The 15,111-nt window shown below is 46.9% G+C and overlaps 1 protein-coding gene across 1 annotated transcript in view; it reads right to left on the bottom strand.

Annotated features, from left to right (window-relative positions):
• Positions 1 to 200: 200 nt before the first annotated feature.
• The window catches only part of SASS6 (SAS-6 centriolar assembly protein), a 28,924-nt gene continuing 14,013 nt past the window's right edge, over positions 201 to 15,111 (bottom strand). Inside the window, exons 11-16 of the mRNA XM_073571641.1 lie at positions 14,960 to 15,041; positions 14,273 to 14,370; positions 14,051 to 14,182; positions 13,899 to 13,966; positions 13,697 to 13,785; positions 201 to 855 (exon numbers count right to left, since the gene is read on the bottom strand). Of these exons, the coding sequence (XP_073427742.1) occupies positions 758 to 855; positions 13,697 to 13,785; positions 13,899 to 13,966; positions 14,051 to 14,182; positions 14,273 to 14,370; positions 14,960 to 15,041 (567 nt within the window). The 3' untranslated portion in view covers positions 201 to 757. The remainder of the gene's footprint in view (positions 856 to 13,696; positions 13,786 to 13,898; positions 13,967 to 14,050; positions 14,183 to 14,272; positions 14,371 to 14,959; positions 15,042 to 15,111) is intronic.

Consider the following 15,111-nt stretch of genomic DNA (forward strand, 5'->3'; position numbering starts at 1 on the left):
CTATAAGACCATTGTTTTCATTCTGGAGGTTACGGCTGTGTACGGGGTAAGCCCACACTGAGGAAACAACAACTTCCACATTTCATGTGACCTATTTGAAACCTGTTGGAAGAGAATCAATGGTATCTAGCAGCCCATCCCATAACAGCTCCCCACCTCCACATGTATAAAAAGGAAATGATATAAAACACTCAAAACTGTTCTGAAAAGTTAACTATTTACAGTGTTTAATCAGCATATAACATACAATGTGACTGAATAAGCGAGCAGTCCGATCAGAGCACAGATATTCACACGACACGTAACAAAACACAGGAGGTAGTGGAAGCATTAAATATTTCTTTGGAATAAAATTACTAAAAGGTTAAATAGATTAGTAGTGATGTGCAAAATACAGTATTACATTGTGTCCCCGGCCCAGATCTATTAGGATAGAGCACAGACACTAGTTATACTTCTGTTCATACAAGCGCCTCCGATGAAGATACATAAATCCATCCTGGAGAATATATACATATTCCTATCCACGCAATCAATTGAAATATCGATATTCAAGTTCACACAACCATGCACAAAAGCAAATATCTGAACCAGTAATTGAAGAACCTTCCAAACCTATGAGGTTACATAGGAAGATGCTGCCGCCTGCTCATTCTTGTGCAGCCACAAATCCTGTTTCCATAGGTTCAGGCCATGACCATGATTCCAAACTCTAGTGAATGGACTTTTAAGACAAAGAAGTAATCGGCTCACGCAATCAGGATGACACTTGTCCAGGAAAGTATGCAGACTGAATGGGGGGTCCAGACTTTGCTTGTGTCACTGTACGCAGAGAGGACTTATGTTGTTCTGTAACTAAGAAAAATAAAAAACAGAAATGTCATAACCCAATACATGTGGCAAAGTCCAGAAAGCGTCATACACACAAGCATTGCTTCTACTCCACAGACTTGGGCTCATGCATAGCTGTAGAGCAAGGTAAGATTCATCAGTTAGTGCTCGCCAGAATTATGGAGCAAAAGTGCTTGGCATATAGCCATTTTTTGCACAACTCAAAAGTTATGCAAAATTTAGCACCTTTTGGTATATTTTACACCAGTCTTGCTGAGCCCTGCCATCTTTTGGAAGAGTTGATGGAGCTTTGATGAGGTGTGGCCAAGTGCTCCCAACAAATTTATCATGGCGTAAATGACGAGATGTACACCGAACACTGGCTGACTTATATTTCTGGCGTTGGTGTCTGGCATTTGAAAGCGGTCCCAATTTTTTTTATTTTTGGCGCACGCCTCAAAGAATTTGGCATGTCTTACTCCAGAACGCTCTACATTAAATAAGTTGTCAACTAGTAGGACATCCTCAAACTAAATGTTCAGCCCCCGATAAAATAATAAAGCCTATACTCGCCTCCCGTGCCGGCTCTGTTCCAGCGGTGTCAGCACTCGCTCTCCCCGAGGCCACGATGTGGTGAAATGACACGCGATACTCAGCGCTGGCGTCACCGTCTCCACCTTCGGACAAACTGAGCATGAAGACAAAGTCCGGAATCAGCTGTAGCCCAGGCTTCCTCTTCATGTTCAGTTTGTACCAAGGTGAAGACAGTGACGCCAGTGCCGATTGGGAGCCGGCGTCACGTGTCATTCCACCACACGAGAGTGAGTGCTGACACCGCTGGAACGGAGCCGGCACGGGAGGCGAGTATAGGCTTTATTATTTTTATCGGGGCCGAACAGAAGGGGATGTCCTAGTAGTGGACAACCCCATTGAGCTGGGAGTTTTACAATCATGAATCGGGCATATATTCAGTCATTGCAGTAGACCATTGCTGCTGTTCCGGTTTGTGTTCATTTCTAATTCACAGACAACTGTAGAACAAAAGTCAACATATTTTGTCAGAATGTTACAACTTTTAGTCATTCATTATGCCAGCTCCGCTTCAAAAAAAAAAAAAAAACTAGGAGAAGCTTGCCTATTGTTGGCCTACAGCCACTAAAATTTACATCAGAAGACCACTAGTCTTGATGAACTTCCTGTCATGCCACTTTACACTAATTACTGAGAAGCATCTGAAGGGTTAAGAAGCTGCCAGCAGTGTTGAATAAGCTGAGGGTGCAGGTTTTTAAAATGGTATCACTTTGGAGGGTTTAACTGTACCTGCCCAAAGAGGAGGCCGACTGAGTACAATAATGAACCTGGAAACAAAGACGACAAGGAGGCAGGAGGTGAGCGAAAGGAAGATGGAGGACTACACAGTGTGTGGACAATCCAAACACTACCCCATAAATATACGGCAGGCCCTACAGTCAACACCAGTGCAGGTGCCAGATCTTAAGAGCCACCGATTTCTGACTTTGTAGCAGGAACATTACTCCACCTTCCAAAGATTTTGGTGAATTTATGGGGACATCCCCTTGCTGTGTGTCAGTTTGTACATAGTGAGCACGTCATTTACCTCTCGTATCCATGTCCCCTCTAGATGGCCTCTTTGAGCATTTCCAATTTAGCAATATAACAGAATTTTATATAGAGAGCGTAGTATCACATCTCCAAGTAACTCATTCACAGGTCCGAACGGGCAGGTCTTCGGGTGCATTATTTTTGGCACATACACTTGGATCTGCTTGAATCCCAAAACTTCTCTCCAGTAATCTTGAAGTATTCTACGTTCCCAGAACATGGGAGCCACAAAACTCTTATGGCACGCCAACGGCCCTCACCTCCTCATTTTACATAGGCATGAAAGGATATTAGTAAATCCTGTATAAAATTTTTACCTGCACCAACTTCTCTGCCATTTACAAGTGGAGGACCCAAACTAGCAAGGATAACACTTCAGTCTTCATCATCAATATCTAGGATATCATTTCACTGGGTAAAAGGTTTCCTTCATTGGAACAAACTCCTTGTTGGGTGGCACTAGTGACTAATCAACGGTTCAGCAACGTTTACATCCTTATTCAGACCCTCTAGAAGAGTGAGGTCCGGGGGGGGTTGTCAGTCTCAAAATTTACCCCAAGTACAGGATTCAACTGATGTTGGAGCAATAAATAGCCTAGGGGTGGGGCAGATTTCAATGATAATGCTTGAAATCTACACGGTATACCTTACTTCACAGTTCCAGAAAGACAAGTCTGTTTTCCAAAACTGAAGCCCAGGGAGGCCTCCAAGATGAGGGTTTAGCCACGATAGTGTAAGGAACAACTATTTACCTTCATCCTCCTGGGAATAAGGCAAAGAGCCGCATGTCATACCTTTAGGGCAACAGATATGGGATCAGTGAGATGCTATACATTGGGCCTCTCAAAAAAATCATAGATTGGTGACTACCTCTGAATATTCCTAATAAACAAAGTGTACAGACCAGTTCCACAGCAACAACAGGCAAGGCAAGAGAGGAGAGACACTTAGCAAATGAAATTATTAAGGGAGGTATGGGGGTTTTGGTTCTGACGCTAGTCACTGAAGACTTGTACAGTATTTGCACCCATTTATGAAAACCAGGGCCAAACCCAGATCTAGTCATAACAGCCCACAAATACTTCCATTCCACAGTTAAATACTTTAACCTGGTTGATAAAAATCAAGATCAGATTCCCACCAAAGGAGAACTAAGTGTAAGGTTGATCATCTCCACAGATTGAAGTCAGTACTTTTCCCTGGCATATAGCAAAACTTATCTGCATGAATCATTTCAGATAAGACCCTACTGATGCAGGTAGCCACAATTTTGGCAAGAATTTTCATTTCATTATTAAGAAGTGAAAAGTCTATAAGACCCACAATAAACCAGGTCCTTCCCAGGCTTACAGATGACTACCACCAAGGCTCCCCATGGGGAATGTGGCAGTAGATTGGTTGTAAAATGGAGTTGTAGAGCTTAAACAGTTAGGAAACTCCCCCACTTTTTTTTTACACCACTTCATAGGAAAGCAATCAGTACCCAGGAACTTTCTATAAGAAAACGTCTTTATATCCTCAACAAGCTCCTGTTCAGTCCAGTTCCCAGCCAACACAGTTATACTTTGTTAAACTTTGAAAGGTCAGTGTTGATGTCTAAAGATTGGTGGTATTCTGCACACCCCGAAGTGACCCCAAAGGCCATCAACCATAGCAGTGTTTAAGGGGAACCTGTCACCAGCAAAAAGTGCTATTAAACTGCAGATATAGGGTTATTCTGCAGGTTAATAGCGTTTGGTTAGCAAGTGTTTGGCCTTCTTTTAACCGGTTATGCGCAGAAAGTGAAAGACTTTTTACCAAACGAATTTCAGCATTTCTAATTTCATGGAAAACCGCCTGATATGCTGTTTTCATTTTGTTCCCTAATATCTCTTTAATGAATAGACATCTCTAATAAGCTTTCATGGACTCATACCACCGATGGGATTTGAGTAGGGGGTCATTTCTGAAAACCAGTGGTCCTCGATCTATAAAGTGTCCCAGCCTCTCACTGAGTGAACCTGATACAGCTGTAGAATCTGTGTCATACATAGAGTACTGATCACTAGTGGTGGTGTTCAAAATGGGCATCAGACCCAACTAAGGGCCCGTGCTGTTCAGGGGGAAGAAGCAGGAATATTTCACATGTTATAGTCTTGCCTGCAACTATATACATTTTGGATTGTGGGTCTTAACCTTACAGAATTGCCATATGAATTGCACAGTGCCTAGAGATCCCCTGATTTGTGTTATGATATGTAAATGAGTTGAGAGTGGAAGAGGTGGAGTAAATTGCTATTGCACGCCTGCTATTCACCGCCAGGAAACTAATTGCTGAAAATTGGATCTCCGAGAGACCTCCATCCCACAGGGAATACAAACATGTGAAGTCTCTTATATTGCATGAAAAAAGGAGATTTTTGTGTACTCACCGTAAAATCTCTTTCTCTTAGCCTTTAATTGGGGGACACAGAACCGTGGGTGTTATGCTGCTGTCCACTAGGAGGCGACACTATGCATAATCTGAAAAAGATTAACTTTGGCTCCTCCTCTGCAGTATACACCCCTGGACGGCGTCAGCCTTCTCCAGTTTTGTGCCAAAGCATAAGGAGGAACGTAACCAAATAACATAACCATGCCTGTAAGAAGGCTACTATGTACGAGCTCAAAGAACAATATGAGAACTCAACCGTAAACAACGGCCCGTAAGGGCAACAGGGTGGGAGCTGTGTCCCCCAATTAAAAACTAAGAGAAAGATTTTACGGTGAGTACACAAAAATCTCCTTTACTCTGTCGCCTAATTGGGGGACACAGAACCGTGGGACGTCCCAAAGCAGTCCCTGGGTGGGAAGCAGTGGACGAATATTGTGTTGACAGTTCCCTAGACTTGGGGTACTGCCGCCTGCAGAACCAGTCTACCCAGGCTCGCATCCGCTGAGGACTGGGTATGAACACTGTAGTGTTTCGTAAACGCGTGTAGACTAGTCCAAGTGGCCGCCTTACACACTTGTTGTGCCGAAGCCTGATGCCGAATGGCCCAGGAGGCCCCTACTGCCCGTGTAGAGTGTGCCGTGATACCGGCCGGAAGAGGGGAACTGTTAAGTCGGTAGGCCTCATGTATGGTGGACTTGATCCACCTGGCAAGGGTAGCCTTGGAAGCCGGCAACCCCTTGCGACTACCTTCCGGAAGAATGAAGAGGGAATCAGACTTCCGGAAAGGTGCAGTCCTGGACACGTAAATCCGCAATGCTCTGACGAGGTCAAGCGTATGCAGAGCCTTCTCCACTCTATGAAATCTCCTCATTGAGGTGAAAGTTGGACACAACCTTCGGAAGGAAGGATGGTACATGTGCAGAGAACCAACTTGTCCTGGTGAAAGGCTAGGAAAGGCCGTCTGCAGGAAAGTGCTGACAATTCCGACACTCTGCGTAACGAGGTGATCGCCACTAGAAAAACCACTTTCTGAGACAGAATGGAGAGTGGAACTCCTCTAAGAGGTTCGAAGGGTGGAGCTTGCAATGCTGCCAGGACCAGATTGAGGTCCCACGTATCCAGCGGACGTTTGTAGGGAGGAACCAATCGGGAAACTCCCTGGATGAAAGTCCTTACTTGCGGTTTAATATCAATGCGATTTTGAAAAAGGACTGAAAGCGCCGACACCTGACTCTTAAGCGAACTTAAGGATAGCTTGGCATCTAGGCCCGATTGAAGAAAACCTAGTTCCTTCGGGAGGGAATAAGGGAGTGGGACTTGTCCATGAGATTCGCACCAAGAAAAGAAAGCTCTCCAGGTACGATAATAGAGCTTGGCGGAGGCAGGCTTCCTTGCCCTGATCATAGTTGCAATGACTGCCGGTAAAAAACCTGCCTGGATTAGAATCCAGGTTTCAAGGGCCATGCCGTCAAATTGAGAGCCCCTGAATTCTGGTGGAAGAACGGACCTTGAGACAGAAGGTCGTGACGGTCAGGTAGACGCCAGGGGGCGTCTGCTGTAAGTTGGACGATGTCGGCGTACCATGTACGTCTGGCCAGTCTGGCGCGATGAGGATGGTCGGAACTCCCTCTTGCTTGATCTTCCTCACGACCCTGGCGATTAGGGGGGAGGGGTGGAAAAATGTACAGGAGTCGGAACTGGGACCAGTCCTGGACCAGGGCATCCGCTCCGAGTGACCGCGGGTCGTGTGTCCTGGCCATAAAATTGGGGACCTTGGTATTGAGATGGGATGCCATTAGGTCCACCTCCGGGGTTCCCCAGCGTTGACAGATCTGGTAAAAAATCTCGGGATGGAGAGACCACTCCCCCGAGTCCATTCCTTGCCTGCTGAGGAAGTCGGCTTCCCAGTTTTCTACACCCGGAATGTGTACCGCAGAAAGTACCGACCTCGTGTCTTCCGCCCAGCGGAGGATATGAGCCACTTCTCTCATCGCCTGCGTGCTGCGGGTCCCGCCTTGGTGGTTCACGTATGCCACAGCCGTGGCATTGTCCGACTGTATCCGTATGTGCGAGGCTGCAAGCAAGTGATGAAAGGCTCTCAGTGCCAAGAGGATGGCCCTGATTTCCAGAACATTGATGGGCAATGTCACTTCCCTCGGTGACCACTTGCCCTGTGCCCTGTGATGTAGGTGCACCGCCCCCCAGCCTGTCAGGCTTGCATCGGTAGTCAGGATCTTCCATTGTCCTGAGAGGAATGGCTTCCCTCGTGTAAGCGAGGTTGGTTTGAGCCACCAATGCAGGGACCTCCTGGTTGATGACGTCAACCTGAACTCCCTGTCGAGGGAGAAGGGGTTCCTGTCCCAAGATCTGAGTATGGCTAGTTGAAGGACCCTGAGGTGAAACTGGGCAAATGGCACTGCCTCTATTGCTGCTGCCATCCGGCCGAGGACTCTCATGGCAAACCGGAGAGATCGAGGAGGACTGCGAAGGAGTGTGCGAACTCCCAGACGGATTGGCCAGTGTCTTGTCCTTGGGAAGGAGCACCAGGCCCCTGGCGGTGTCAAATACCATTCCTAGGAATGTTAGAGTCCGAGTTGGGATAGTCGACGATTTCTGTAGGTTGATTAGCCATCCCAGGCGACTCAGAGTGTCTAGTGTGATTGAGACACTGACCTCGCAGTCTTTGAAAGTGGGAGACTTGATGAGGAGGTCGTCCAGGTACGGGACGACTAGAATACCTCTTGAGTGCAGGACGTCCATGGTGGCCACCATGACTTTGGTGAACGTTCTTGGAGCCGTGGCGAGTCCGAACGGAAGGGCGACAAACTGGTAGTGGTTTTGGTTGACCGCGAACCTGAGAAACCTTTGGTGGGCGGGAGCAATTGGTATGTGGAGATACGCATCCTGTATGTCTATGGAGGCGAGGTATTCTCCCTGGTCCATGGATGCAATGATGGACCGGAGGGACTGCATGCGGAAATGACGGACCCGTACGTAATTGTTGAGCTGTTTTAGGTCCAGTATGGGTCGGACGCCGCCTCCTTTCTTGGGGACTACGAACAAATTTGAGTAGAATCCTCGGAATCGCTCGTTCGCGGGAATCGGCACCACAACTCCTGATTGAAGGAGAGAGGAAACCACTTGGTGGAAAGCACGAGCCTTTTCTGGTGGTGTTGGAGGAATAGAAAGGAAGAACCGGTTCGGTGGAACGGAAGTGAACTCTATCTTGTATCCGGAAGACACTATTTCCCTGACCCACCTGTCTTCTGTCTTCAGGCAGCCAGACTTGCTGAAAGAGTAAAAGTCGGCCGCCTACTGGTGGGGTTTCTTCCGGAGGTCGCGAGTCATGATGAAGCGAAGTTCTGAGGTTTTCCTCCCTTGGGTTTCGCTTGGCCTGCTTTCGACTGCCAAGCCCTGTCCGGTCGCTGCTGCGTCCGTGGGTTGTCCCTGCGTGGAGAATGGTTACGGTTTTGCACTGGGCGCGAAACGGACCAGCCCGAGGAATTCCGAAAGGATCGGAATCGCGTCTGGTTTCTTCGTTTAAACGTGCGCTTCGGTTTTAGTTGAGGGAGAGAGGTACTCTTACCCCCAGTGGCATTGGCTATCATGGTGTCCAACTTTTCGCCGAAAAGTCTTCCAGCAAAATACGGAAGTCGCGTGAGGGACTTCTTTGAGGCCGCATCCGCTTTCCATTCTCGCAGCCAGAGGATGCGTCGGATCGTGATGGCATTTGATGCTATTCCCGCTACACCTCTGGCGGAATCCAGGGCTGCATGAATCATGTAGTCTGCTACCACTGCTATCTGGACTGCTTGGTCCGAGAGCTCAGGATTTGAAGCCTGAAGACCCTCCTGTAGTTTTTTGGCCCAAGCCAGGATGGCCTTGGCTGCCCAAACTGAAGCAAACGCAGGGCTCAGAGAGGCGCCTGCCGCTTCGAAAATAGAACGAGCCATGCGTTCTACCTGCCGGTCTGCTGCGTCCCTGAGGGTTGAGCTATCCGGCAGAGAGAGTAAAGTCTGCGCTGCTAGCCTAGAAACCGGAGGGTCCACTTCAGGTGGATCTGTCCATTGTTTGGTGTCTTTCTGTGGGAAGGGGTACTTCGCTTCCAAATATTTGCGATTAGCGAATTTTTTCTCAGGCTGCGCAAACTGTTTGGTAAGTATTTTCTCAAACTCATGGTGATTAGGGAAGACCTTAGGTGGTTTCTGAACACTTTCGAAGCAAATCCTATGTTCTGGGACTTCCGGGGCCGACTCTGGAATTTTTAGCACCCGAAGAATGGCAGAAATGATGTCCTCAACTAGCGCTGTATTGCTAGGGGGAGAAGGTACCACGGACCTGTCCGTTTAGTTATCTGAGTCGGAGTCACAGATGCCCTCCGAATCCTGTGCCTCGCTAAGGTGATCCCTGGAGGGCGACCTGGGGCGGGGGTCTTCTGTGGGGGGGGATCCCTGTGGTAAATTGCACTGTGTCTGTGGCGAGGGACTGCCCAGGAGACCTGGAATGACGCTGTCTCTCCCTGGAGGGGGACAACCTTGTGCTATAGTGCGACTCAGGTGATCGAGACCTGTGGGTCCGCTTACGTCTGTGAGAGTCGGAAGCAGCATGTTCCTGAGACAAGCTGTCCGTTTGCTGTGTACCGTCCATAGCCGGGGCCCGACTCTGCAGAGCTTGCAGCAATGTAGCAGTTAGGTTGTCTATGGACTGTGACATAGACAGACATCTGAGTTGCCCATTCCGGCGTGGCCTGTGACACTGAAGCGTCAGTAGGGACTCCCTGGGGTTCTGACCCAGAGTTCTGGATGCAGTCCCGGCAGTGCGGATACGTGCTGCCACTAGGGAGCGTGGCTTTGCAGGCTGTGCAGAATGCATAAACATTCCTGCCTGGTTCTCTTCCTTGAGCCCGGCATAGTGCACAGAGGCTGGCTATAAGGGATCGTACAGGGGTGGCTACGCAGAGGGAACCCACAGAGAGCCTTATAGGAAGTATAGATTCACAGCTGAGTAATGAGAACCCAGCTGTGAGCTTACCCCAACGGTGTGCCCCTAGGTCCAGCGCCGACAGATCCCAGTTCTGTGCCCCCCGGAGACCACTGTGATGCTCCTCTCCTGGATCTCATCCAGAAAAAATAGCCACCGGGACTCTGAGGAGAGGGAGGAGGGGGCGGAGAGCTGAAAAGGGCGCGCTGGGCTGTGTAAAAACGCGCTTTTTCTGCCTCAATCCGCCCCTTCTATGACACTCCAGCGTGTCATTTTGGTCATCCGGGGGGCGGGGAAAAGGCGGCGGCTTCGGCTAGGCCGAAGCCGCGGTCTAAATTAGAGGCCTGATGCCCAGGAGGGCTCCAGAGCGGCGCGGTAGTCCGGGGGGGGAGGGGGGGGCGGATTTGTACCAGACCCCCCCCAGAATGGTCGACTGGATAGCGGTGGGGATAGCAGGGGTAGCGGTTTCTGTATGGGGGGCCCCTGAAGCGCTATGGAGCCTCTGCTGTTGCAGAGACAGGGACGCAGAAAAGCCCTGTCTCTGCTGTGCCATCCAGTCCGCACCCTCCCCCGGCCCCAACAGGATCCCTCAGCCGGCCTGGGGTCCCTGGAAGCTGCGGAATGCTGCCTGATCTCCGACCCTACCTGAGGCGTCTCAACCTAATGCCCACTGCGGGGGATTAGGGAGGGTGCGTCTGTCACCGTCAGGGGGTCTTCATCCTCGCCTCAACCTCAACCCAGACCCCTTAAAGGGGTTGGGGAAGGAGGGGGGTCTCGACCTCGAACCAGGACCCGAGGGACTGGGGAGGGAGCGACATGGGGAATAGCCACCTCAACCTCAACCGGGTACCCCTAATAGGGGACCGAGGAGGGAGCCATGCCGGGAGTCTCGCTGGAGACCCACTTTTCTTCATCTGTATTTCCGGACGAAAAAAGGAAAAAAACGGAAGAAAAAAGGTGTGCCTCCTTGTGACACTAAGCAAAAACTGGAGAAGGCCGACGCCGTCCAGGGGTGTATACTGCAGAGGAGGAGCCAAAGTTAATCTTTTTCAGATTATGCATAGTGTCGCCTCCTAGTGGACAGCAGCATAACACCCACGGTTCTGTGTCCCCCAATTAGGCGACAGAGTAAAAGGGGTTTATTCCAAACAGAAAATAAGTGCATATTTTGACAAACTTTGGTCTCCTTTGGAGGGCCATAACTATTAATTATTGCTGTTTAATATTGTGCTAAAAAGCCTTAATAGCTACTCTATATACAGTTAGGTCCATATATATTTGGACAGAGACAACATTTTTCTAATTTTGGGTCTAGACATTATTACCACAATGAATTTTAAACAAAACAATTCATATGCAGTTGAAGTTCAGACTTTCAGCTTTCATTTGAGGGTATCCACATTAAAATTGGATGAAGGGTTTAGGAGTTTCAGCTCCTTAACATGTGCCACTCTGTTTTTAAAGGGACCAAAAGTAATTGGACAATTGACTCCAAGGCTATTTCATGGACAGGTGCGGGCAATCCCTTCTTTATGTCATTCTCAATTAAGCAGATAAAAGGCCTGGAGTTGATTTGAGGTGTGGTGCTTGCATTTGGAAGGTTTTGCTGTGAATGAAACAAGCGGTCAAAGGAGCTCTCCAAGCAGGTGAAACAAGCCATCCTTAAGCTGCAAAAACAGAAAAAACCCATCTGAGAAATTGCTACAACATTAGGAGTGGCAAAATCTACAGTTTGGTACATCCTGAGAAAGAAAGAAAGCACTGGTGAACTCATCAATGCAAAAAGACCTGGGCGCCCATGGAAGATAACAGTGGTGGATGATCGCAGAATAATCTCCATGATGAAGAGAAAACCCCTTCACAACAGCCAACCAAGTGAACAACACTTTCCAGGAGGTAGGCGTATCAATAGCCAAATCTACCATAAAGAGAAAACTGCATGAAAGTAAATACAGAGGGTTCACTGCACGGTGCAAGCCACTCATAAGAATCAAGAATCAAAAGGCTAGACTGGACTTTGCTAAAAAACATCTAAAAAAGCCAGCACAGTTCTGGAAGAACATTCTTTGGACAGATGAAACCAAGATCAACCTCTACCAGAATGATCGAAAGAGAAAAGTATGGCGAAGGCGTGGTACAGCTCATGATCCAAAGCATACCACATCATCTGTAAAACACAGTGGAGGCAGTTTGATGGCTTGGGCATGCATGGCTGCCAGTGGCACTGGGTCACTAGTGTTTATTGATGATGTGACACAGGACAGAAGCAGCCGAATGAATTCTGAGGTATTCAGAGCCATAGTGTGTGCTCAGATCCAGCCAAATGCAGCCAAACGGATTGGCTTTATGTTTTGGGTCATTGTCCATCTGTAGTATGAAACGACGACCAAAGCAACCCAGGAGTTTATTAAAGCAAAGAAGTGGAATATTCTTGAATGGCCAAGTCAGTCACCTGATCTCAACCCAATTGAGCATGCATTTCACTTGTTAAAGACTAAACTTCAGACAGAAAGGCCCACAAACAAACAGCAACTGAAAACCACCGCAGTGAAGGCCTGGCAAAGCATCAAAAAGGAGGAAACAGCGTCTGGTGATGTCCATGAGTTCAAGACTTCAGGCAGCCATTGCCAGCAAAGGGTTTTCAACCAAGTACTAGAAATGAACATTTTATTTACAATTATTTAATCTGTCCAATTACTTTTGGTCCCTTTAAAAACAGGGTGGCACATGTTAAGGAGCTGAAACTCCTAAACCCTTCATCCAATTTTAATGTGGATACCCTCAAATGAAAGCTGAAAGTCTGAACTTCAACTGCATCTGAATTGTTTTGTTTAAAATTCAATGTGGTAATGTCTAGAACCAAAATTAGAAAAATGTTGTCTCTGTCCAAATATATATGGACCTAACTGTATATATATATGGATTGTGCGCTGGTTAGCTGGTCGTAACAAAACTGTGAAAAGACATGTTGTAGGGGTTTTGGACTTTACACTCCTATGTGTACCATTAATAGAGTTCTGGTCAAGTACGACCGGTGTTTGAAAGGCTGGGCTGGTTGTTTGGGGTGAGATGGGTTTAGGGAAGAGCTGGAGGTTTAAATGTTCTGATTTGGATATCCTGTTTTTCCTTTATGCAAAAGGTTTTAAAATCAGTAAAAATTGACTTGATTTAAAAAAGAAAATTAAATCTTACTCATTTAAATTTAGACTTTCCAGGAGACTATTTTGAGTTTAATGATGGCTATTTTGGTCTGCGGGGAAGATTAAGACACTGGTGCAATCTGTGCACAGGTAGACATCACTCGCACTGAATCGAGTTCCTGACTGGCAGCTTCAAAGGAATCTGGAGTAGATATCCTGGCTTAAGATGGCAAATAGGTGAAGTACATACACCTCTACTGGCCCCTGTGGCTCCAGGGTGAAGCCACAGCACGAGGAGGCAGATGGATCCCACACAGAGCAGCCACACTCATGGTCAGCTAATTTACACAGTAAGATTAAAAGCTGATAAGTTCTCTGTTAAGCAAACTTAACTGTTCTGTAGGTAAGATGAGCTAGAACATGGTGCCAACTACACAAAATGCTACTCACAGGCCACGGATGGCCTTGAATTAAGACAACCCAGCTGGAGCTTCTTTAGCCACCTACTCAGAGATCAGCAACCACATCACATCCTCAAAAGTAAAGAGGATCTTAACAGCGAAAAATTTTAATGGTCAGTCAATTACAAAAGTGCTTGATGTTCCACCCCAAAAAATATCCATCTATGGAGATGGGAATAGCATTGTAAGTTTTGATAAATGTGTTTTCTAAACCAGACAACTCTTGGCCATACATGAAGAGCTCTCACCTTGAGCAGCGTTGTGGCTAAGGCCTTGTAAAGGGATCGTGCCTTCTCTCTTCTTCAGATACTTAAGATCCAGACCTGCTGGCTCACCACTGAAAAAACAAATAGATCAGTATGCCAATGGACCAGAAATGAATATACTTATATAAAACCAGTTTCACATTTATACAAAAAGGCAAATTCCCTGACATACTTGATGACTTACTTCTCTTTATTTGCACCATGAGATACTCCTGGCAGGTTTCCTCTAGGGAGTGGATTATTATACTGAACCTTTAAAACAGAGTTTGGAAATTAACTAACACATCCTAAACATAAAGCCATATGCCCATACATTCAGGAGTCCGACCACCTTACCCGAGGACCTTGGCGAACTACCTCCAACAAGGGCTGCTGTGATGGTAAAGGTGCAATGTAAGGCATGCCCGAATATGAGGAAGGAAGTGGATAGTTTATCCGGGAGCTATGGAGATGTAGTCTGTTCTCTAACTGCAACACGAAGAAAGCACATCATAGATCTCACATCTAAAAATGAACAGTACACGTGCGTTAAGTGGCACTAGGTAGGAATATATTTACCACTTGGTTGGGCGACACTGTTGACCTGAAGGGGGCACTGCTTGGATTAGGATTCACAGACTGATTTTCATTCAGTTGCTTATTTAACCAAGTAATAACTGCAGAACAAACAGCACAAGTTTCTCATTTCATTTAGTGGCCTGTTTAATTTTATGCAAAAGTTGAAGCAGGAAAAGCACACGTGGGCCATCCTGTAGATGAATGCTCAGTTGCCATTCTTCAGTGGCGTAAAGGGGTCTGTGCGACCTAGAAACTAGTTTTTATACATCCCAATAAATTTCTTATCTCAATTCTGGAGTCCATCTTGGATCTCTCATCCAGCACTGCAGTCAGAACATTCAATTGCTTCGTAAACTCCTGTATATCGGATATTTTCATTATGTCCATTTTCCACCTGCCAGGATCAGTAGCTGAACTAAACTGATGCTGCTACACATGTTGTGTCCTTCATACAACATCCTAAAATGAGGGTCATAATTTTAGGGGTTTTAGCCCCATTGTTTTATTAACATTATCATGCTATTAGGGCTTTCCTCTCCTACCAGTTTTCTACATGGTCTTCATCATTAACAGCCATGCCTTCTGCCAGTAATAAAGTGAAAACTGGTGTAGCACAGAAACCCCAACATGCAGAGGTCCATAGCGTAGTTCTCCTAGCACAGAGTCAAACCAGTCTGTGGTCCTCACCATTCTCATTTGTCTTCAGCAGCTCTTTACTTTCTTCCAACTTCCTGTCTGTTTGCTGAAGCTGTTCTCGCAATTTTTCTACCTAAAATACACAATAACGAAGCATGAAGAAAGTTAAATAAATAGTTAATATAAGTAACAAGAAGGAATAA

This window comes from Dendrobates tinctorius, unplaced genomic scaffold (genome assembly GCF_039654945.1).
Source record: "Dendrobates tinctorius isolate UK_male_01 unplaced genomic scaffold, ASM3965494v1 ptg000029l, whole genome shotgun sequence".
NCBI classification, from domain to species: domain Eukaryota; kingdom Metazoa; phylum Chordata; class Amphibia; order Anura; family Dendrobatidae; genus Dendrobates; species Dendrobates tinctorius.